The 23,265-nt window shown below is 46.2% G+C and overlaps 1 protein-coding gene across 4 annotated transcripts in view; it reads right to left on the reverse strand.

The window, feature by feature from the left end:
* TASOR2 (transcription activation suppressor family member 2) overlaps positions 1–23,265 on the reverse strand; it is a 1,020,110-nt gene that overhangs the window by 410,576 nt on the left and 586,269 nt on the right. For 3 of the 4 annotated variants that reach the window (XM_078677333.1, XM_078677324.1, XM_078677320.1), the window contains exon 23: positions 15,636–15,716. The exons of the other annotated variant lie outside the window; for it this stretch is intronic. In XM_078677333.1, the coding sequence (XP_078533459.1) occupies positions 15,636–15,716 (81 nt within the window). The remainder of the gene's footprint in view (positions 1–15,635; positions 15,717–23,265) is intronic. 4 annotated transcript variants of the gene reach the window in all.

The raw sequence follows: 23,265 nt of genomic DNA on the forward strand, positions 1-23,265 counted from the left end.
GTGTGCTCCGGTTGGGGAAGGATGAGGGATCTGCCCTTGACCCAATCGCGATTCGTGAGCCACCACTGCAAGTCTTGTTCAGTGCCCTCCGAGATCCGGATGTGATCGGACATGTTGCCCCGATGCTGCGCCCACTGAAACATCAGGTCCCACTTCAGAGCCCGCATATGCCATCTGGCATGTTGCATTAGCAGGATGCAGGAGGCCATTAGGCCCAGGAGCCGGAGGGTCATCCTGACTGAAACACGGGATAGAGGCTGAAAGATCGTAATATTAGCCTGAATATCCCAGACTCGCTGCTTGGGAGGATAAGCCCGAAACTGCGTCGAATCCAGAACCGCTACGAAGAAGGGGAGCTTCTGAGAGGGTCTCAGGTGCGACTTCGGGACGTTGATGGAGAACCCCAGCAAATGCAGGAGATCGGCCGTAGTCTGGAGGTGGGAGACGACTGTCTGGGGCGAGCCCGCCTTCAACAACCAGTCGTCGAGATAGGGGAAGACTGAAACCCCTGATCTGGGCAGATGAGCTGCAAGCACCGCCATTACCTTCGTGAACACCCGAGGGGCACTGCTAATGCCGAAGGGGAGCACAGCAAACTGAAAGTGCTCTTGGCCTACCGTGAACCGCAGGTAACACAGGTGGACCGGAAGGACGGGGATGTGAAAATAAGCATCCTGCAAGTACAACGCTACCATCCAGGGTCGAGGGCAGCCAAGACCTGAGCTAGAGTCAACATCTTGAACTTATCCTTCCGGAGGAAGCGGTTGATGTTCCTGAGGTCCAAGATGGGACACAGGGCCCCTTTCTCTTTCTTGGGGACCAGAAAGTAGTGGGAATAAGAACCACGTCTTACTTCTGGCCCAGGAATGTGCTCAAGGGCCTCCTTGGCCAAGAGGGCCACGACTTCCTGCTGGAGAAGCGCAAAATAGTCCCCCGACATGCAGTGGAACTGAGGTGGCATGGCTGGAGGTGTAGTCTCGAAGGGGAGGGAGTAGCCCCTTCAGACGATTTGCAGCACCCACCTGTCCGAGGTAACGGAATGCCAGTGAGGAAGGTGATGGCGAATCCTGCCGACCACCGGCATGGGGTGTGCCCCAAAGCTCGGACTAGGAAGGCTTTGAGACGGATGCTCCGGGAGCGGAGGTGGACTGAGCCGCACGCTGGCCCCCTGCCCCGCCTCAGCAGGAACCACGTCCGCGCAGAGGTTGGTTCTGCGCAGGCTTCTGGCTGAATGAACGTGTCGGGGTGACCCTTCCGTGGCGACAAAAGGAAAGAAAAGCAGATGTGGCCAAGCGCGTGGTGGAGAGACCTAAGGACTAGGCCATAGCCCAGGAGTCCTTAAAATGCTCCAGCGCACTATCTGCCTTATCGCCAAATAGGCGAGTACCATCAAAGGGCATGTCCATAAGAGAACTTTGAACAACCCCCAAAAAACCAGTGGACCGCAATCAAGCGTGGCAACGGATGGCCACTGTCGTCGAAATCAACCTACCCAGTGAGTCAGCGGTGTCCAGTCCACACCTAATTGAGAACTTTGCTGCATCTTTCCTCTCAGCAACAGCTTGAGAAAGCACTGTCCAAGCCTCCTCCGGACACTGAGGCAGCACCTGCGCAACTGCTTTGGGAAGTGGAGGCCTGAATGACCAGGCTTCCCGGGATTGGATGGGTGGACAGAAAAGCAGGGTTACCCGGGGCCGAGAGATGGCGCCGTGCCACCTTCTTATCCATGGGAACCCCCGTGGCCAGGTGCACATCAAGACGTCAATTATTGCCTCATTGAACGGAAGCAGGGGCTCCAAGAGCTTGTCGCCGGCTGAAGTACTTCATTGAGGAGATTAGTCTTGAGGGTCACTGTAGGCAGGTCAAAGGCCTCAGCTGCTCTATGGAGCACCACAGTGTATGTGGCACCCTCCTCCATATCCACAGCAGGAGGAGAAAGAAAACCAGGGTCAGAATAGAGGTCAAGGCCACCGGCATCCTCTAGCTCTTCAGTCCATTCTTGTTCTGACCCGCACTGCTGTGCAAGAGGGTCCTCAGAACCCTCCAAGTCGTCCCCTTCCTCCGCTGCACATGGAACTGGCTGCAGTGGTGGGGGAGGGACAGGGGAATACAAACGGTTGAATAGCACCGGGAATGGCACCGGTCGACGTCGGTCCGGCTCCGTATCCCAACCAGGAGCAAAATTGTCTGGGAACCCGGGCAAGTGCGGTGGTGGAAAGAACGGAACCCACTGCAGCGCCGGGATCGGAGCCGCGGGCGGCGCTGGGGCCAGAGGCGCCGGCAGCGGAGCTGGTGGCAAGGGAGGGCCCTCAACTGGGACCGCAGGGCCCGAAGGCGTGCTGTGGGCGCGCTGGTGGGAGCCCGAGGCTTGAAGAGGTGGTCCATGGCAGCAAGAAAATCTTGCACCTGGGCAGGAGTCGCCGATGGACCCGGATAAGGTGGGTAGGTCATGGGACTCGCAGGCTCCAAAGGAGCCGCGGGGTGGTACCCCCGTCCCCCTCGTCCGTATCCGGGAACCGACGAGGGGACGTCGGACAGTGAAAACGCTTCTTCGACTTCTTCTTATGACGTCTCTTACCCGAATCAGAGTGTGAAGACTTCGACCCTGGGAAGCGATGATGATGGCTCCCCCGGGCCTCGAACGTCGCGGAGACGACTAATGGGCCTCCAGCAACTTACGGGTCCGCTCCCGCAAGGCCTTCGGAGGCATGGCCAGACAGTCGGAACATGACCAGGAGTCATGGTCGCGCTCCAGATAGTAGAGACAGACACCATGGGGGTCTGCCACCGACATCGTACGGCGACAGGCCCGCAGGATTTAAATCCAGGCATCCCCATGCGGCACCAGGAGTCAAAGACTCAAAAATAGAAGACAAAAGTCTCAAAAGTTTAGTCAAAAAGTGACTAGGGTACATGCTCTTACGGATCTGCACTAGCTGGCGCGGAAAAACAAAGAACTGACATCAGCACGCAAGGGTGGCACCTGAGTTGTCTCCGTGACGTCATATTGGCACATACGACGCCAGGGAAGGACACGGAGCCGCGTGACGCCACCATCTGACGCACAGGGGTACTGCTGACGAAAATTTCCGGATCCAGTCTGACGCCTGGGGATATTCTAAGGTAAGGAATTCTAAGTTAAGCAATCTATCACTAACGTGTCTCTTTCAGATGAAGATATCACCTCACTCTCTTTTTGTGGTAGTGTGGTCGAACAGTAAGGCTTTAATGGAGAGGACAGTGTTAAGCATTTGTTGCACCCACTCAGTCAGTAAATGAATTGACACACTCAAAGACTGAACTTCAGACCAAAAATATTCCTTTAGTTATTTTATTTCCTACAACCAAGCAAGCCTTGCACAAGTAAGTGATAAATACTTTGCAGTAAATATACAGTTGTAACACAGTTTGGTTTGCAATTGTAAAGGTACTTTGATTTGATTACAGGAGTGTTACCTGATAATGCAATGCTTTTCAGAATACAGTACATATACTTTGTATAAGATTTGTAGTAGAATATCATGTAAGTTACCTTTTAGATTACTTTTCTTACACAGTGCAGTATACCTAGATACTGCACTGGGACATTTCCTTTAAACAGGTAAGTAAAAGTGTTTGGGTTATTTACTTACCATTTTAAAAGATTTCTTAGGTTTTCTAATTCCACACTTAAAAACTTTTCATAGAAAAACAGTCAATGTTATCCCATGGAGGAAAATAATGTTATCGGTTCAAAGGTAAGTACTTTGTTGTGGGAGTTGTTATTCTGGGGTTAGACTCAGGGGTCCCCCAGGGTCAACGATGCACTCTTGTTACACACTCATCTGCACTAGGGCGGCGAGGTGTAGAGTGCTGATGTCCAATGTTATCCAATGGGGGATAGGGGGGCTCCGGTTGGTGGTAACTGATGAGCAGGTCACTGGGTTGTGGAAGGAAAGCTCCTGGACTTAAGCTCAGGGAAAATGGGGGTTTAGGCCAGCACAAAAGATGTGCCCTCAGTGACACTGGGGCGGCTGTGTGCAGATTCCTGATTTGTCTTCGGAAGCCCTGTAGCTTTCAATGGAGAGTCTCCGGTTTGCAAAAGCACTAGAGGCTGAGGGACGAAGGTCTTCTAGGAGCGACCACCACTTGGAGAGGTAAGTTGGGATGTAGGGGGTTGGTTAGGCACCATTGGTTGGGCCACCAAAGGCCGTGGGGTGTCTGGTGCAGGGGTGCCTTTTAGGGTCGGATCTTCTTTCCAGCTCCTGGCCGTGGTGGGGGGGAGGATCTTCCGGTTTGACGCTGCAGGTGTCAGCTGGAGGCTGGAGGCAGGTCAGGGGTCGTCAGATCTCGGGTCAGGATCACCGGGGAGACCTCTTCTTGGGGTTGAGCCGCTCGAACTCGGGCCGTGGGTGTCGGGTGCAGAGTGGTGCAAACTTGTGGATCCTTGCGGAGCTGGAGTCTGTTGTTTGAACAATTTTGGTGTTCACAGGAGACAGAGTTGTTGGGATTGAAGGCAGGCAGGTCCTCCGGGTTTCTTGAGGTTGCTGGCTGCAGGACACACCGGGATTTCGCTGGAGCAGGTTTGAGGTGGGGACAGGCCAGTATGGCTGGGGCCAAGTCAGTGGGCGTCCTCTTCTTGTTAGCTTTGGCACGGCTGTTTGATCCATTTTTTTTCATCGTGTATGTTTTTGTCTGAGGAAGCAAGGTTCAGGGGTGCCCCTAAATACTAGATTTAGGGGTGTTACAGGTAGGTAAAAGGTTGGGACCAATGGCTCCCTTCACATGGGGTGGGAACACCCCCTATTATGCCACCCTCCAATGGGAGGGGGGCATAAGCCTTTCCCTGGTTGGCTGGGTCCCCCTCATCTGCAAGATGGCGGGGACTGAAAGTTGTGCTTCACCTCGCCTCCCACGTCTGAGGGGTGAAGTTGGCAGAGGTTGGCGCACCTCTCTAACTCACTAGTTTTTCCCGCCGGTTCTCCCGCCTAAAGTGGGGGTCAGAACCAGTGGGGACCAGTTCCTGAAAGCAGCAAGTGACCTGGGAAAGCTTACAAAGGCGGAAAGCCTTTGAAGCTTCCCCTTCACGGACCCTGACCATCCTGGAGGAGGAGGCTTGGCATCTCAACCCAGGATGTGCATTGTTTCAGGCCCCTGAGCAGCAGAGGTCCAGAACCATGTCTGTGGTGGCATCTGAAAGCAACCACTCACCCTGGACACTAGTGGTAGGTCGTTTTTATGGGGGCATCTCTAAGATGCCTTCTGTGTGCATTTTTCATTAAATCCAACACTGGCATCAGTGTGGGTTTAATGTGCTGAGAAGTTTGATACCAAACTTCGTAGTTTTCAGTGCAGCCATTATGGTGCTGTCAAGTTTGTAATGACATACTCCAAGCACCATATACTTTTAACTGCAGCACTGCACTTACAATGTCTAAGAATGGACTTAGACACTGTAGGGGTACATGGCTCATGCAGCTGTACCCTCACCACTGGTAGAGGGCACCCAGCTAGAGGGGTGACTGATCTATGCTGGGGCAGTGGGTTGTAGGCTTGGCACACAGGGATGTGTGCTATGTCGACTCTTCACTTTGTTCTGCGCACCAAGACACACAGCCTGCAAAGGCAGTGTGTGAGCGTAACAATACAGGGCCTCTAAGGGTGGCATAATAAGTGCTGCAGCCCTCAGAGGTCTTTCCTGGTCACAGTGCCCTGGGTACCTGTGCTACAATTTACCAGGGGCTGACCTGTGGCCAGAGATGACAATTGGGTTTTGTTTTTAATGCAGGTATAAGGAAAGAACATTGGCCCTGGTTACCTGATGTGCAGGAGCCCAGGGAACACTCAGTCAAGGCACATCAGCAGTACATCAAAAGGTGGGGGTTACCATGCAGAAAGAGGGCACATTCTCACAGCCAATTAAAAGGCAGTCTTTAATATGAGCATTGGTAATGTAACCTGAAGTAAAGTTTCAAATGGTGCCTTCATCAATTGTGTGAGCACCATATGTAAATTCCAGTGGGTACCTTTTCTGGCAGTGCAATTCTCTTTGCTCCTTCTAGGAACCGCCTAATGACTGGTGCTGTGAAGAAACGTTTGTCAATGCGGCTCCTTGTGTATGCCACAACTGCTGCTAAATGAACCTTTAAAAATTCATACGTCAGCTTACAGTCTATGTGTTAAGTACTTTAGTACTGACTTATCTATTGTGTTCTTCTTAAATAATCCTTCCTTAAGACCCCAGAGTGAGTATCTTTGCTATTTATCTATATAACACTTTCTAGCTGTTGGTTTCCTTGCCTTTCTTAAGACGGCCATTGTATTCTCTGGTAATTTTAGGTGTACAAATTCTAAATCTTCAGGTGCCATGCTGCCAGGCTTAAATACTCTGGTTCTGGGTGAAGCACCCTTCTTTCTTGCATTGACAACAGATCTTGCCTGATTTTGTGAATATTCTCCTGGGATAGTGCTATTAGATCTGAGAACCATGTTTGTCTCATCCACTGTGGTGCAATTAGTATCAGTCTCACATGCTGATCCTGCGATTGCTATTCACTCTTTGAAGTAGTGGTATTGGGAGGAAAAGCGTAAGCAAAATTCCCTAACCAATCTACTTACAGTGCATTTCCTATGGACTGGTGATAATGTTTGGAGGCAAAGCATTGGTGTTTTGTGATCTGTGATGTTCAAATAGATCTATTTCTAGTGTTCCCCATTTCTGAAAGATCCTCTGTTTGGTTCCGTTCCCATTTGTGAGATCATGAGGCTTGTCTGCTCAGTCTGTATGCTTCGACACTGTCCTTTCCCGGTAGATGGACTTCTAGGATCTCCATCTTCTTTTGAATAGCCCAGTTCCCCAGTTCTGGAACTAATCTTGACAGAGGTAGAGCCTGCGTCCCACCCTGTTTAGGTAAAACACGGTGGTTGTGTTGTCCGTTGGAATCTATATTGTTTTCCCCCAAAGCTATTTTTGAAAGGTTTTTAAGGCTAGGAATACTGCCGGGCTTCCCTCCCCTTGAGATTGTTCATGTGTGCTCCCCATCCCATCTGTAACCATATGTTGTTATGGTTACAGTTGGACTTGGTTGTGTATATGTTCTTCCCTGTGTTATATGTGATCAGTTCCACCACGTTATCTCTTCCTCTATCCTTTGTGTGACAACCACTAGATCTTCCCAACTCCCTGTTGCCTGTGACCAATGGTGTTGTAGCCATTCCTGAAATCGTCTCAAGTGGAGGTTTGTATTTGGTATCAAAGGAATGCAATAAGCCGTCATTCCTAGTAGCTTCCCCAACATCCTCACTGTAATAGCTTGCCCCTTCTGGTAGTGCTGTATTTCCTTCAATAGTGATACTGTTCTCTTCTTGCTGGGGAATACTTTCCCTAGAATTTAATTGATCTTGGCCCCCAAGAAAATGTTCTCTTGTTCTGGTTCGGGAGATGACTTCTCCTTGTGTGTTGAGAATCCTGCTAGTATAGAGTTCTAATAACTTGCTGAATGTGATCTTTGCATTTTTTGTGTGAGTTTACTCTTACCAATCAATTGTCTAGGTATGTCTAGATGTGTATGCCTTGCCTTTGAATGTGTGCTGGTACTGCAGCTAGACACTTTGTGAATAATCTTAGTGCCGATTTTATTCAGAATGGCTGTTCCTTGAGCTGGTAGTCTCTTTTGTCTACCACAAATCTGAGGAATTGTTTGTGGCCTGTGCTCATGGGAATGTGTGAATAAGCGTCCTTTAAGTTTATTGTTGCCATGCAATCCCCTACTTCGAGTTTTTTTATTACCACTTGCAGGGTTATCATTTTGAACTTTTTTGTTTTTATATACATTTGTTTAAAAACCTAAAGTCTAGAATTGGTAGCAGTGTCCCATCTACATTTGGAATTAGGAATTATGGTGAGTAGTTCCCATTGTTTATTGCTATGTTTGGTACTAATTCTATAGCATCCTTTGGCAACATTTCCTCTACTTCCTTGAGCAGACGGGATGTTTCCTCCTTTGAATGTACCTTTTTCCGGGGGCCCTTGCATGAAGGTGTCTGGTCAAATTCTATGCAATGTCTGTATTGTATTATGTTTAAAGCCCATTTATCTGAAGTGATCTTCCTCTACTCCTGAAAGAAGTTCTTGATTCTGCCTCCTGCTGGTGTTGAATGTAGAGGTTCTTGATATTCTATTCCTGCACTCTTGTCTGTTTGTTGTCGCATTACTTCACTCCTGGATGTTTTTAGAGTGTCCTTTGTAATCTTTGATAAGTCTCTTATTTGCGGGGGTGCTCCTTCCCTTTCTGGTTGTCCTCTTCCGCATGGGCATCCTCGAAAGGACAGTCCTCCCTTCTGGTACCACCAATGTTGTTGTTGTTGGCTTGACTACCTTGCAGATATGTTGGGTGGTATGTCTGATGGGATTTTCCAAGATGGAATGAGTCCCTTCCTCTGGGTCTTTGTGAGGGTACTGATCCCCTAAGCATATTGCCTCTGAACTACAGAGCCCCCGTTGACTTTGCTGTTTTGTTCTCCTTTTTCAACGGATTCAGAGATTCATCAACCACACTCTCGAACAGTTGTTCACCACTGAATGGTGCATTTAGTATGTTTGTTTGTACTACAGGTTTAAAACCTGAAATTCTCAACCAGGCATGGCGTCGCTCTGTAATGTCTATCATCACCTGCCTGCTTGATGCATTAGCTGCATTCAGTGCAGATTTTAAACAAGTATTTGAAATATTTCTGTCATCCAAGGTGTGCAGCCCTTTTTTGGTACTGCCCAGATAGGTGTCTCATCAGTTCTCATATTTCCTCCCAATGTTGAATGGCGTGATGACTGAGTAGTGTGTTGGATTTTGCAATATGTCACTGATTTGAAGCACTTCTCTCAACATTTCGACCCACGAGGTCCATCCTCTTACTTTCCTTATCTGGAGGAGGTCCTGGCTTGGGACGGTAGCGCTCTTCCTTGCAGTTGATGTTATTATTGAATCAGCTATAACTATTCCTTTTATGTAGCTTGGATCTTTGGAAGAGTATCTATACTTCTCCTCTGCCCTAGGAGTACCTGCTTTATATGTTGCAGGGTCTTTAAATTCCTCCTTTCCTTGATCCAGTACACTTGAGAGCATTGACCAAAATGGATTCCTTGAATGTGTGGGCTGGAAAGAATTTGGCTTCTCCTACTCTAAGTGCACCCCATATTTATCTGCTGCGTTCTTTAATACTTGGTGTTAAACCCCAACATCGTCAGGTGGTGGTGATGGTCTTGAGGGATAAGTGTCTACACCTTCTTCAAGTGAATCTGTTTCAAGGTCCTGCCATTGTGTCTCCTGGTATTCTGTTCCTCCTCATCTTCAAAGTAGGTTTTTTCTTCCGGCTCTTCTTGAGGTTCAGGAGTTAAAGGTGGCTCTATTTACTCAAGTCTTTGGTCCCCTTCATCCTTCGATGTTGAAGACTTTGTTGGGATATGAAATTGTTTTAGGCTTTTCTCAAAGCTTTCCTTCTTTTGTAGAAGAATCTCCACTTCAGCTTCGAGTCGTCTATTCATTCTATCTTGACCACCTGTTCGACGTCGAGATTGTCAGGCTTCTGTTCGACAACGAAGAGTCCTTAAAAGACAATATGTTCGGCAAACAGTGTTGTTCTACACTAGCCCGCTCCTGTTTCAACTTTGATGCGTCTTTTCTTCGAACATCCTTCAACATCTTGTACTTTGTGGGGGTCTTTACTGCTACAGTGGGTGAGAAGCTGGGTTTCTGTTGCAGTAACTCCCCCCAAACACTTTTTGCCAGACAACTGATGCACTCTGACTTGATGTGCCCTGGGTCCCTGCCAATCGGGTTCCCAGGGCCTGTGTTCTTTCCCCAAAACTGTACCTTGTACACCCAATTAGCACTCTCTGGCCACAAGTCAGCCCCTGGTAAATGGTACCACAGGTACCCAGGGCACTGTGATCGGGGAAGGCCTCTGAGGGCTTCAGCAATTATTGTGCCATCCTTGGAGGTCCTGTACCTTTACCCTCACACACTGCCCTTGCAGGCTGCATGTTTTGGTGCGGAGTATACCCCCAGAACCTCGACTCCCACTATCGAACACTTACTCTAAAACCGATAACACTATTCTCCATTGGATAACATTGACTGTTGAGTTTGAAAGTTTAAAGAAATTCTTTAAAATTGCACTAACAAAAACGATTTTACTTACCTGTTTACAGGAAATGCCCCAGTGTAGTATTCAGGTATACTACACTGCGTAAGATAAGTAATCTCAAAAGTAACTTACCGGTAATTTTACTGAAAACCCTTTACAAAGTATATGTACTGTATTCTGAAAAGCATTGCATCATCAGTAACACTACTGTAATCAAATCAAAGTACATTTACAATTGCAATCCAAACTGTGTTACATTCTGTATATTTTCTGCAAAGTACTTATCACTTACCTGTACCAGGCTTGGTTCTAGGAAATAAAATAACTAAAAGAATATTTTTTATACAAAAACAATTGGTCTGAAGTTCAGTCTTTGAGTGTGTGAAATCATTTGCTGAGTGTACAACAAATGCTTAACACTGTCCTCTGATAAACCCTTACCCTTACTGCTCGACCACACTACCACAAATACAGAGTAAGGTACTATCTAACCTCACCTCTGCCTACCTTTGGGGTACCACTGGACTCTATGCAAAGTATACCTTACTTTGGTATAGTATATACAGAGCCAGCTTCCTACACAGTGTCCTTTTCGAAGGATCAGAGGGTACATTTCTCTCTGGTCAAGCCTGTGGCCATTGAGTGCTTCGACACCGATGCTGCCCGTGAGGATTTAGAGTTAGATTTTCACAACTCAGGTAACCTCTTCAACGACGATGGTTCTTTTACCTTGGTCCCATAAGACTTTTTGCTCCCTTTTGTGTCGACGTCCACAATCTGGATGTCGGCCTCCGTATCTCCTTCTGGTCCTTTGGCGACGTTCTCCTCTAGATGCTTGAGAAGCCCAAGTCTCGTAGATCGGGGTGGGATGTTGGCCCTGCATGTTATGTGTTCTCTGCCGCTGTCTTACCCTCAAAGTCTTCAGGGTGAACATTGAACAGGCGTTGCAATCGTCACTTCGGTGATCTACCGGCAGGCAGAGTTTGCAGACTGGGTGTTGGTCCTTTTGAGCAAACTTATGGTGACAGTTTTTGCAAAACAGGAACGGTGTCTTCTCAATCACCATGTACAGGGAGCCCCCAGCACGTGCAATCTCCAGAACTGCTGATGAGAATACCTGTCCCCCTCACTGCTCTGGTACCTTCTTTTTCTTCTAATTGTTGGGAGAACCTTCATTTAGAATGGTGGAAAAAAATAATCTGAAGATGGAGGAAATAAAATAATCTGAAGAGGGCGAGAAAATATGGGAGCTTACGGAGGAAGCACGACAACGTTACAAGTGGAGGTCCGTTGACACCCACCAACAAAATGGAGGCCTGTTGATACCCACCAACAACAAAAAAAAGAGTAAAAGGACGTTTTTTAGGACGAATTCCGGATACAACCACTAGATGGCGGAATAATGCACACCATGTGAATCCAGAAAAGATTCACACTGCAAAAACATAATGACTCCCATTTTAGCTTTTGGAAAAACGCTAAACATCATGCTGTCAAAAACAGGACATTGCAGAAGATTCTAAACCAGTCCAACACAGAATATCAAGCATCACAAAACTGATTTAAAGATCCACTGTGTACTTAAGTTCCAATGCAACACTGCAATTTTGCCTATTTATTTTCGACAGGCACTAAATCACAGGCTCTGCAGTGGGAGCATGCACCCAACAAAGGATAAAATATGTCTTTACCGTAACTCATACTAAGAAAACTAAATAACTGCATTTGTTTAAACACGGTAAAAACCCATCCATTGATGTCTTTCAATGAGAGTATGGCAAGCAATCTACCAATTTCTTACTGCGTCTTAGTCACATTCCAGACTTTGACAAAAATAGTGGTCCCTAATAGCTGTTTTCACTTGTTTTCTAACACTGAACTATGCATAAGAATCTTAGTTTTTTATGACATCATGTGGTACAAAAAATGGAAATGTCCCACTATCTGTTTCCTTTTTCCTTCTAATATGCTTCTTTATAAACTTTAAAAAAAAAAATTTTTATTGGCATTTCAACAAATTGACATACATGTCCATTTAAACAGAAAATTAAAACGTACAGACCACCGCTCCTACACATTCCCCCTCCATACATGTGCTTTCGTCAGTATACATATGGACATTCAAAAATATTACAGTTGGCGTATATTATACATCCACTTCGATGGTATTCAAATATTCTACAAGAAATTTTCAATAGTCCCTAGGCCTTGATCTTCCTGGCAATTCTTCTTCATAAGTTTGTAGTGTATCCCTACAGTAAACTAGATCCTGAAGCCATTGTTTGGTCCGTGGCACATTCCTACTACCCCATTCCATTGACACCCTACGTTTTGCCATGAGCAATGCAATCGCACAAAACTTTTGTCTCACAGCATGGACTCCCTGAAGCAATCCTAATAAACAAGTAAGTATATTACATTCCATATGTATGCCCACCATAGCGCTCAAAATTTGCAACACCTTTACCCAATATTCCGCTATCTCAGCACAAGACCAAGCAAGGTGAATAAAATCTGCGTTTTCACCATTACACCGTTGACATCTTGAGTCTGCTCTTAGTCCAAATCTATATTGTCGTGCAGGGGTATGATACGTTTGGTGCAGATATTTCAGATGCAATATGCGTAAATTACCATTTGGGGTGAGTAGACTTGTGAGTGTTCCAGCTATGGTCCATTCTTGTTCTGTCAACGGAATGTCCAAACAGGCATTCCATTTGTTCAGTGCTTTTTGCACAGTTGCCGCTATATCCGCCAGCAATTAACTGCATAATTTGGACACCAGATGGCATGGGGTAGGGGTAGTGAGTAACATTTGCTATGTTGTCAACTGTTGCGGTTCTGCAGGGTAAGATGGATATAACTTCTTAACTGCCCCTTGGAGCCTGTGATAACTTAATTTAAACAGGAGCGTCTGATTACTGACAAATGATAGGTCTTCTAGTGTTTTAAATACCCCCTCATTGTACAAGTCTCCCATAGTGTCTATACCCACTTGTTTGAGCAACCCGATTCCAACCTCTTCCTGCGTCACTGACAATTGCGGGTGATAATGTAGCAACATTGCCGGTGCATATAGTGGTAGTTTATTGGCCTTTCTAGCCGTCCTATTCCAAGCATCATTCGTTGTACCAATAGTATTTATATCTCTGTTATGTAGCGGTGGCCTGCGATGTGTTATAATTGCATTTAGTGGTGTTGGTAGCGCGACCCATTCTTCAATCACTACATGTGTGAGATAAGGTATCTTGTGGTACCAGAAATGAGCATACTGAGCTTGGGCGCATAAATAATACAATAAAAAATCAGGGACCTAAAACCTGCCACGCGAGTAGGGTAATGTTAGTGTATGCAGGTCAATTCGGGCCTGCTTACCTGCCCATATCAGCCGTATTGCCATAGTGGAGATTCTGCAGAATATTATCATAGGTGGTTTAATGGAGATATTATTAAAGACGTAAAGGAGTTTTGGTAAAATCACCATCTTTACAATGGCCATACGGTCAGCTAGAGGGAGCGGCAACTGGATCCATCTATCTATTTTCTCCTCTAGTGTACTTATCACCCTCCCATAATTAGTACGGGCGACCCTTTCCGGGTCCCTGTGAAACCATACACCCAAGTACTTCACCGGGTCCTCCTGCCACTCTAACGGGTAGTCCATCGGGTGTGGGCTGGTGGTGTCCGTCAGTGGTATAATTAGTGATTTAGAGCAGTTTATCTTAAGCCCTGAGTGTTGCCCGAACTTTATATATTCTCGTAACAGTGGATTCAAGTGTTGCGCCGAATCCTTAACATATAGCACCATATCATACGCATATAATGATATATTCAATGGTCTTTGTGGGAATTGGAGTGGGGATTCTCGGTGACCTTGTCTTATTTTACAAGCTAGTGGTTCTAGTGCAATAGCAAATAAAAGGGAGGATAGCAGACAACTGCCTTGTGCCGCGTCCTATAACACTAGCATCTGAGATATATTTATTGATTTTTATTCGTGCTGTCGGTGCCGTGTATAGCACCTTTACCCATTGCAAAAATATTGATGGAAACCCCATACGCTGTAGGATCGTGTGTAGGTAATCCCAGGCTATAGAATCGAATGCCTTGGCTGCATCCAACAAGATTGCAGCTGCCTTGGTAGTGGGTATTAGATAATGGGATAATGCAAATAGGGTTCTGGTGTTGTGGGTTGTTGATCTCTCCGGGATAAATCCCGACTGGTCAGGTAAGACCAGATTCGGCATCAAGGGTCTCAGCCTTGTGGCCAATAATTTAGAGAGGATCTTTGTGCCCACATTTATTAGGGATAGTGGCCTATAAGAATCAGAGAGTTCCGGGTCCTTGTTGGGTTTCAAAAGTGCTAACAACAGGGCCTTCCTTAAAGTTCGCGGTAGTATTGATTTCTCATGGGCATCCCCATACATTGCTACTAAATAAGGGGCTATCTGATTGGCAAAAGCTTTATAAATTCACCCGGCAGCCATCAGGCCCTGCTGCTTTGCCATTGGGAAGTGACTTAATTACCTTTGTTACCTCCTCAACTGTAAATGGCGAGGAGAGGTATTCTCTTTGGGCATTAGACAACCATGCTATTGATACATCCTCCAGGTATTGCATGATTTCTTCTGGTGAGGCTGTAGGCCTTGCCGTGTATAGTTCCCCATATGTAGTCATTAATTCTTTCAGAATACTCTGAGTATCATGGTGTAGCACTCCCTCTGAGTCTCTAATTCCCTGCACCACCGTCGGTGGGCGTCCTGAACATATTTTAGCCGCTAACGCCGCCCCTGGTCTGCAACCTTCCCCGTATGTTCTCGGCACTTGTCGTTTAGCTACATATCTGAGTTCGTCTTCCGCGCATGCTTGATATTCTGATAATGTGGATCTAATGTCCCCTAGTATTTTACTATCCTGTGTTGCAGTATAATGGCATTCTAATTCTCGAAGTTTATCCTCCCGTATGGAGAGTTGTTGGCGTATGTCCTTTAGTATGCCTGCACTTGTGCTTATGCAAATCCCTCTTATGGCAGCTTTGAAGACCTCCCACAGCAACCCTGGTTCCGCCGTGGTGGGCTCATTCAGCTCAAAATATTCCGTGATGGCCTTACTAATGGTGTTCACATATATAGGATCAAGTAACGCTTTCGCATTGAATCGCCAGCTAAATGGAGGAGGTATGTAGTGCGGTATCGCGATCGTAAGTAATACCGGGCTATGATCCGATAGTGTTCTGGGAAGGTGGAATACAGAGTCTGTCCATAGCACTATGTCAGAGGTGCCCAACCAGTAGTCTATACATGACCAACTGTTGTATGCAGCTGTTACGTGTGTTGCTTCTAGAAGGGTGGGATGTCGTGATCTCCATATATCAGTAAGCTGTCTGTCCTTTATAATATATCTTGCAGTTTACGTAAAGCTCGTTTATGAGTTTCTTGTGATGCATTTGATCTGTCTATCTCCTCATTAAGCACAGTGTTATTTACAAACTTTAATATATATTTAAACTGTACCTGGGGCACACTACTACCACAACTTTCCTCAACCGGTTCCGACTCCACAAATTCTTCTCTCTCTGCTTCGTGTTCCTCAACCTGGAAATATATGATGAGATAAATATATATATATATATTTATATATAAAACTGACTGCAATGAATACTATTTTTTTACTAATTTTATTTTTTAAGTCCATACGAAAAAAACCTGAACATGGTAAACCCACTATACTGCCTTCAATCATTAAAAATATTATCTTTGTAAGGTGTTATCCCCAATTGATTTCAAATTCTGCTCATAATACGGGAAATGTAAAAATCAAAAATAAAACCACATATTGTCAATTGCTACACCTTCCTGTGGAACAGACTTCCCAGGGAGGAGGGTGGGCTCATGAGATTCTACAGCTCTACATGCCAAGAACAGATGCATACTGGGAAAGTAGCATTTTTCGTTCGAGGCATGCGAGCTGTAGATCACATGCTTATGCATAGACTATACAGCAGTCTCCCGTAAGCGGTGGCTATCCTGTAACTGATGAAGTTGTCTGAAACAGCATTTAAGAACTGCTTGGCCCACATTAGCTTGTTGTCTGGCTAACACATCTACACAATAGTGTTTGGTGAATGTGTATGGTGTGGACCATGTTTCAGCTTGGCAAATGTCAGTAATAGGGATCTTGCCTAAAAAAGCCATAGTTGCTCCTAGTTTACGAGTGGAATGTGCTCTAGGAGGTACAGTTAAGAGTCCTTTTGGCTTTTGCATAGCAAATTTGGATACATTTAACGATCCACATAGCAATACCTGATTTAGATATAGGATTGCCATTGTGAGGTGGTGCAAAAGTAACAAAAAGTTATTTAGTCTTACAATAAGATTTGGTCCTTTCAATATAATACAACAGTGCTCTTCTAACATCTCAGATGTATGGAGTTCTTTCTGCAACAGAGTCAGATTGAGGGAAGAAAACAGGTAATTCAAGCAACTGATTAATGAAAAATGCAGATACTTCCTTAGGTAGGAATTTGGGATTGGTGCGAAGAACTACTTTGTCTTTGTGTAGCTGAAAAAAGGGTTCTTCTATTGTTAGTGCCTGAATTTTAACCACTCTCCTCAATGAAGTGATTGCAATGAGGATAGCTGTTTTACAAGTGAGGAACTGTAGCTCAGATTTGTGCATGGGTTCAAATGGTGGGCCCATCCATTAACCTTGTGAGGACTATATTAAGATTCCACACTGGGGCAGGTGGAGGTCTTGGTGGTATAACTCTTTTAAGTCCTTCCATAAATGCTTTGATTACCGGCACTCTGAAGAGCAATAAATGTTGCCTATTATGAAGATAGGCTGCAACTGCAGCGAGATGCAGTCTAATGGACGTATAGGCCAATGACGACTGCTGTAAGTGTAACAGGTAGCAGATAATGTTTTGCATGGAAGCATCCAGAGGATTGATGTTATTGTTACTGCAATAGATTACAAATCGCTTCCATCTTGCTGCATAGGAAGCTCTTGTGGTAGGCTTTCTTGCTTCCTTGATAATGTTTACACAGTCTGATGGAAGGTTCAGATAACCAAACGATGACTTCTGGAGCCAGATCGCGAGTTTCAATTGTTTGGGATCTGGGTGTTTGATTTCTCCATGGCTCTGTGTGAGGAGACTGGGAGTTAAATGTTATTTTTGATGTGGTACCAGAGCGAGTTCCAACAAGGTTGTAAACCAGGGTTGACATGCCCATGCTGGAGCCACTAGTATTAGCGTGAGGGATGTTTGCCCAAGTTTCCGAACCACTGATGGAACGAGTGGGAGAGGAAGAAATATACCTGACCAGTTCATCCAGAGAGCATTGCCTTTGGTCAACGGATGTGGATACCTGGAGGCAAAGCTTTGTCATTTAGCGTTTTCGGGTGTTGCGAACAGGTCTATGTGAGGGACTCCCCAGGCTTGGAAGTATGGGTGGAGAACTTGAGGGTGAAGTTCCCACCTGTGTATTTGTGTTCTCTGTGAGCTAATATGGGTCTGAGAGAGCTGTCCTTTTTGGGAATTAGGAAGCCAAAGGAGTAGACGCCCGACCCTTAATGATGTGGTGGTACGGGTTCTATAGCTTGTTTTAGTAGTTAGGATTGTACCTCTTGTTTGAGAATGTATAAGTGATCCGGTGAAAATGAATGCAATTTTGGGGGAATGTTTGGAAGAGTGTTGATGAACTCCAGGCAGTAACCAGAATGGATAATTTGGGGAACCCACTTGTCTGTTGTTGTTGGCAGCCACTTTGGTAAAAATTGTGACAGTCGTCCCCCCACAGGTGTTAAATGGTTGGGGGGGGAAGTATGAGCAAGTCACTGCTTTGTATTGGAGGGAGAGGTACGTGTATTGGAACCTCTACCCCTGCCGTTGTTTCCTCTATAATTGCCTTAAAGAAGGTTCTGGAATCTGAGTGTTGGTTATTATCCTTATAGGTGGACGCAGTGTCCATGGAAGTATTTTTGGTTCCTGCTTGATAAAAGGAGCGCCGAAAGGAACCACAGCCTTGTGGAGACTGAAGGGCTCCCATGGATTTAGCCACTTTTGTATCCATCTTCATTTTGTCAAGTGAAGAGTCTACCACCAGCCCAAAAAGGTGTTCATTATCAAAGGGTGTGTTTAATATCGAGGTCTGACCCTCCGGTTTAAACCCTGATATGTGCAGCCAGGCATGTCTTCTTAAAACAGCACTAGTGTTCACCGCTCTGGCAGATGTATCAGCACCACCTAGGGAACATCTAATGTCATTATTTTACATCAATTGTCCCACACACCAGGTCTTGTGCTTTAGATTTGTGTTCTTGGGGTAGAAATTGAATGAGGTGTTCCATTTCGTCCTAGTGTGCGCGGTCATATCTTGCTCGCAATGCTTGGGTGTTAGCCGCTTAACCACGGCGGCAATTCCGCCGCGATGCGGTGGTTTAGCGCAGTAGGCGGGGCCGCGTGTGACGACCATTTGCCAACGGTAGCAGCGAAGGGGTTAAATATGTGCCAAAAGTCAGCTGCCCGGGAGGCTATCCTTTTCCTTAAAACATCAAGGAGTTTTGACTCCTTATCTGGGGGTGGTGCTTCTCCAGTAGTCTGGGAGTTTGCCCTTTTAAGTGCATTAGAAAATACTTCTGAGTCTAAGGGTAGTTGTCCTTTTATGTAGACTGGATCTGATGGGGCAGGCTTGTATATTTTATCTACCCTAGGGGTAAGGATACGTGCTCTGACAGAATCCTTAAAGATGTCTTCTACATGTCTGGTCATTCCTTTCAATATGGGCCACATGTGTGTAGATTTCTGTGTGCTAATTAATGTCTCAAAAAGGAAGTCCTTTTCAAGGGATTCTTTATGGAGTTGGACCCCATGGTAATTAGCAGCCCTGCCTAGTAGTTCGATATAGCCTACACTGTCATCTGGTGGAGAGGGCCTGGTAGGTTATAGGCCCGGATCGTTGTCAGTGGGCGAGTCGGTGTTATAGTCATGCCACTTATCTGTAGGTCCGGGCTGATTGTCATCATCATCCTCCCCATCCCCAATCCCATCACCCTGATTGTCAGGTGTATGTGGTGGCGAGTGCTCAGATGAAGTTGGCACAGGCAGAGACTGTGATAAAGGTGGTGAGGGAAGAGGAGGAGGAGAAGGATTTGTCCCAACAGCGCTCTTCTTTAATGTAATGGGATATTCCTCTTCTGTAGTAGCACCCCTCTTTAAAGTCACTTTGGTGGTAATAAGTCCAGTTTTTGGCTGTATGACCAGAATTTTATGTTACGGATCTGGTTTTTCGAGCGGATCACCAGTAGATTGTTTGTTCAGTGATTTCGGAGTCTCAGTCTGTTTCGGCGCCGAAGGTTTCAGTGCAGATGGTTTCATGGTTGGCGTTTTCGGCAGTGGATCCGAGGTTGTTTATGGGACCAAGTGGTGATGTTTGGTGCCAGACTTTGTCTTCGACCCCGAAGGCTTTGGCTCAGTGCCCGATTTGGCATGAGGCTTTTTGAAGCCGGAAGGATTTTTTGTAGGCTTCGGTGCAAAGCCTGGAGGCGGGGCGTCGGAAGCGTGATCTCGGTGCTGACCGGGGCCCAAGGGTGCGGGTTGGTCCGGAGCTTTCTTTTTCGATGGAACTGGAAGTTGGGGCGAGGTAGGGACTGTACTTACAGTACATTGTCCTTGCGGGAAGTCTTCATCCGGATCAGAGCCATTGTCGGAAACTGACATTTCTTTCTGTTCCTCATTGGCTCCGATGGGGTCGCCGGCTTCTTCTTCCTCCGATTCAGGTCCGAAGAGGTCTGGAATGGAGCCTGTGTGTTGGCTCTGCATGTTCAGTCGTCGGGCCCAACGGACGCAGAGTCTTTTTGGAGCGGAAATCTCGGCACGTGTCGCAGTCCTGTTCACTATGTTCCGGTGACAAACACAGGTTGCAGACGGCGTGTGAGTCACTGCGTGGGGATTTCGCGTGGCACCGAGGGCAGAACTTAAAGGGAGTTCGTTCCATCGACTGTGAGTCAAACCAGGGGCTAAGCCCAACGGCCTACCACAAGCTTTCCGATTGAAATTAGTTTTTAGTAATAACACGATCCACGACGAAAGGGGAACGCGATTGCAAACAATACAGTCGAAGGTAAATGTTGTACGCGTCGAGAGGAACCAAAGGATCAGCGTTGAACCGGAGCATAGTGAGTCACATCTGAACCCGATGGCGGAAAAAACAATCTGAAGATGGAGTCGATGACCATGCGCACTATCACCGAAAGGAGGAGTCACCTACCTCGTGACCAGGAAGACTTCTTCGAAGAAAAACAAGTGCAAATATCCAGGCCCAACACTAGATTGCGATCTAGGCATAAGCATGTGAACTACAGCTCACATGCCTCGAACATGAGCTTTACTTTAGACCTAGCACCTGAGGCGTGGAGTTGGCAAATGGGGGCACACTTCCTATCTTTACTAAGTTACCCACTGGTTCTCCTGCCTAAAGTGATGTAGTGAAGGCAGGGCCTTGCTTGCGCACATTGCTATCTTAGCCTAGGCTTATTAGAAGTTTAAACGCCATTTTGCCTTTTTGCCGCTTTTGCCCACAACACTGCATGTGACTGTTGTTGTAAGGTTGACTGAGTGAATATCTTCACATGAGAATGGTTTATTTTCAACATCCCTAGACTTACATCGCGACCTCAGACTGCACAGTGAGTTATGAAGCCTCCAAGGTTATCATAACAATGTTAGCTGTTATTCCGGCTGATCGGCTCACGCTTAGACACAACATGCACACAGCTGCAGCTAACGGAAATTCTAGCGCCTTTAATATTTCACTGCTTGCATGATTTTAGGCACTTGGAGAAAATCTATTTCCAGAGAGAGAGAGCTTTTGCAGATCCCGATGCGATTCACCTCTGCTGATCTTGGAGGTATGGGGTTCCCCATTCAAGCCTAAGAGACCTTTTATATTTTATAAAACATAGTTCCTAGCTAGGGAGGGTGGCATACAAGGCACTATAGGACCTGTTCCCACTATCATTATAATATGATTTCTCCTTTTGTGTTTTATGGAATTGTAAAAATGCCGATCGTATTATTTTTAATCATATGCCTGCTTATGTTAGCAAAAATACGGCATCTTAGAGCATGTCATTAAAATAAACATTTTAAACTTTATTGCGTCTCTTTTCACCCATGTTGTGGACTGGTATGAGAATAACAAATGAAAGAGTGTTCTTGATTGCCACCATTCCTGAGAGTAACCTAAGACGCATGTTCTGGGTTGTCTAATCATTGCTTCCTTTGCTGTAGGACGAAGAGCAAATGTGACACTGATGCTAGTCGGTTAGGGGTTTTAGTTACTGAGGTGAGTTTTTTGGTCCACCATAATTCACTGAGGTCCTGGGTCTCTGTGCACAGTTCTGTGTATGAACAGAATCCCTGCAACATGGCGCACTTAACAATGTGGTCTTATTTTGAGACTCTCGAGTAGTGCTTATATCAGTCCACGACACCCTCCCTACAGTTTCCGGTTGACAGTGGTGATGGAATAACCTACCTATAGTTAAATAGGTGTTATTCAAGTTTGATAATTTAAAAAGGTTCGTACTTTGAATTGCTACCCATTTGTGCTGCGCATCCTTTTCTTTGTTCATAGTCAGGTGGTCATCCGCAATCATTTGCAGGCGTTTGGCGTCACACTCGATGGCATGGTGGTTGTTTTTGTGGTGAGTGCTGAGGCGGCTTACCCGTTTGAGCTCTTCTACTCATGGGTTACCTTTCCTGCGGTAAATGCAGGTTCTGGTACGTTTCACGTTCTTACTCCCACAGCAGTGCCTCTGAACTATACCCCATATAGGACACTAGAGATTTCCATTACAGCCTGGCAGCATTGAGTTTGGTTTGATGGCGCCCTTCCCCAATCAGTAACGGCGGTTCGGTTGGGCCCTTTGTCTATTCCCGGGGCAACGTGGCCGGTTTTGGCCGGTTACACACCGCATCCGCGTTACCTTACTGTCGCTATAGATGAGTTACGTGTGCTCTATACCTCCTTAGTTGGGGTGCACCGGGCTGGAGTACAATACATATCCCGCAACGTCCAGGTGGGGCCACCTGGTGATGCGGCGCAACCAGCTGGACCGGCCGGGATGAAAATGAATCCAGTCATGGTTAATTCGGTTATGGGCAAGCGGCCCCAAGATAAGGATGATATGCCTTTTTGGCTTGCTGAGAAATCTGACCAGCTGAAAGCAGTATTTCCTAATAGTTGAGAAACACAGGATTCTGACAATAAGTTTGCAGAAAGACTTAAAACCAGATGTACCCGATTGTGAAACCTAGGATATGATTTTTGCAACAGTCTACACTAAGTGCTTCGGCACTCCGTCTATGGCTGTCCTGCCCTCAGTCATTAAACGTGTACAGGATGAACACGGTGCGGAGGTGGCTGTTGAATTTGGAATGAAACTCGTGGGAGTGTTTGAGGTGGTTTCCGATCTCGTCCTTGCTAATGTCAAGGGAGATGCGGTAAACTTGCAGGTGTCTAATGCTCTACGAGATGTTCCCGATGCCGATAAACCTAGACAGTTGCCGAAAATCATTGCAGAGGCTTATAAGACCATTGGTCGCAATAGTTTGGGTGCTAAGCCTTTAGCTAAAGCAGCACAAAGGCAAACTCAGGAGCAGAAATCTAAGAAAGATGAACCCCCAATTTTCCCAAGCAGAATTGGAATAAGAATAAAAAACAGGGGAAACAGCAACAGAAACAGGGGTCACGTCCTGAATCACCAATATTTGCGTCTACTGAGCGCACATATGATTTGCTTGACCACGCTAATATTAAATCACCTGATCAGGTTCCTGATCAACGTTCTCCTTGCTCTTTGCAGGATACATCGGCCTCCCAACCGGTAGAGGAGACGGCTTTAAAGGCTGGGTTGCCCAGCAAAGCCGTGAGCAGTCCTGCAAGACTGAAGGTAAAGGCAAGCAAGACTACTTTGAGCGTCATCGACCCCAGTTTCAAAAGAAGAAAGTTGCCGCTTTAACAGCGAGGTACGCCACAGATAGTGAGAACACAGCTTCAGAACCTGACGTGGAAGCATTGCGTCCATTTCTGAAGGTGATAGCAACTGACACGTTCGTTGCTGTTGAGATGGCTGACA

This window comes from Lissotriton helveticus, chromosome 1_1 (assembly GCF_964261635.1).
Source record: "Lissotriton helveticus chromosome 1_1, aLisHel1.1, whole genome shotgun sequence".
In the NCBI taxonomy this organism is placed as follows: Eukaryota; Metazoa; Chordata; class Amphibia; order Caudata; family Salamandridae; genus Lissotriton; species Lissotriton helveticus.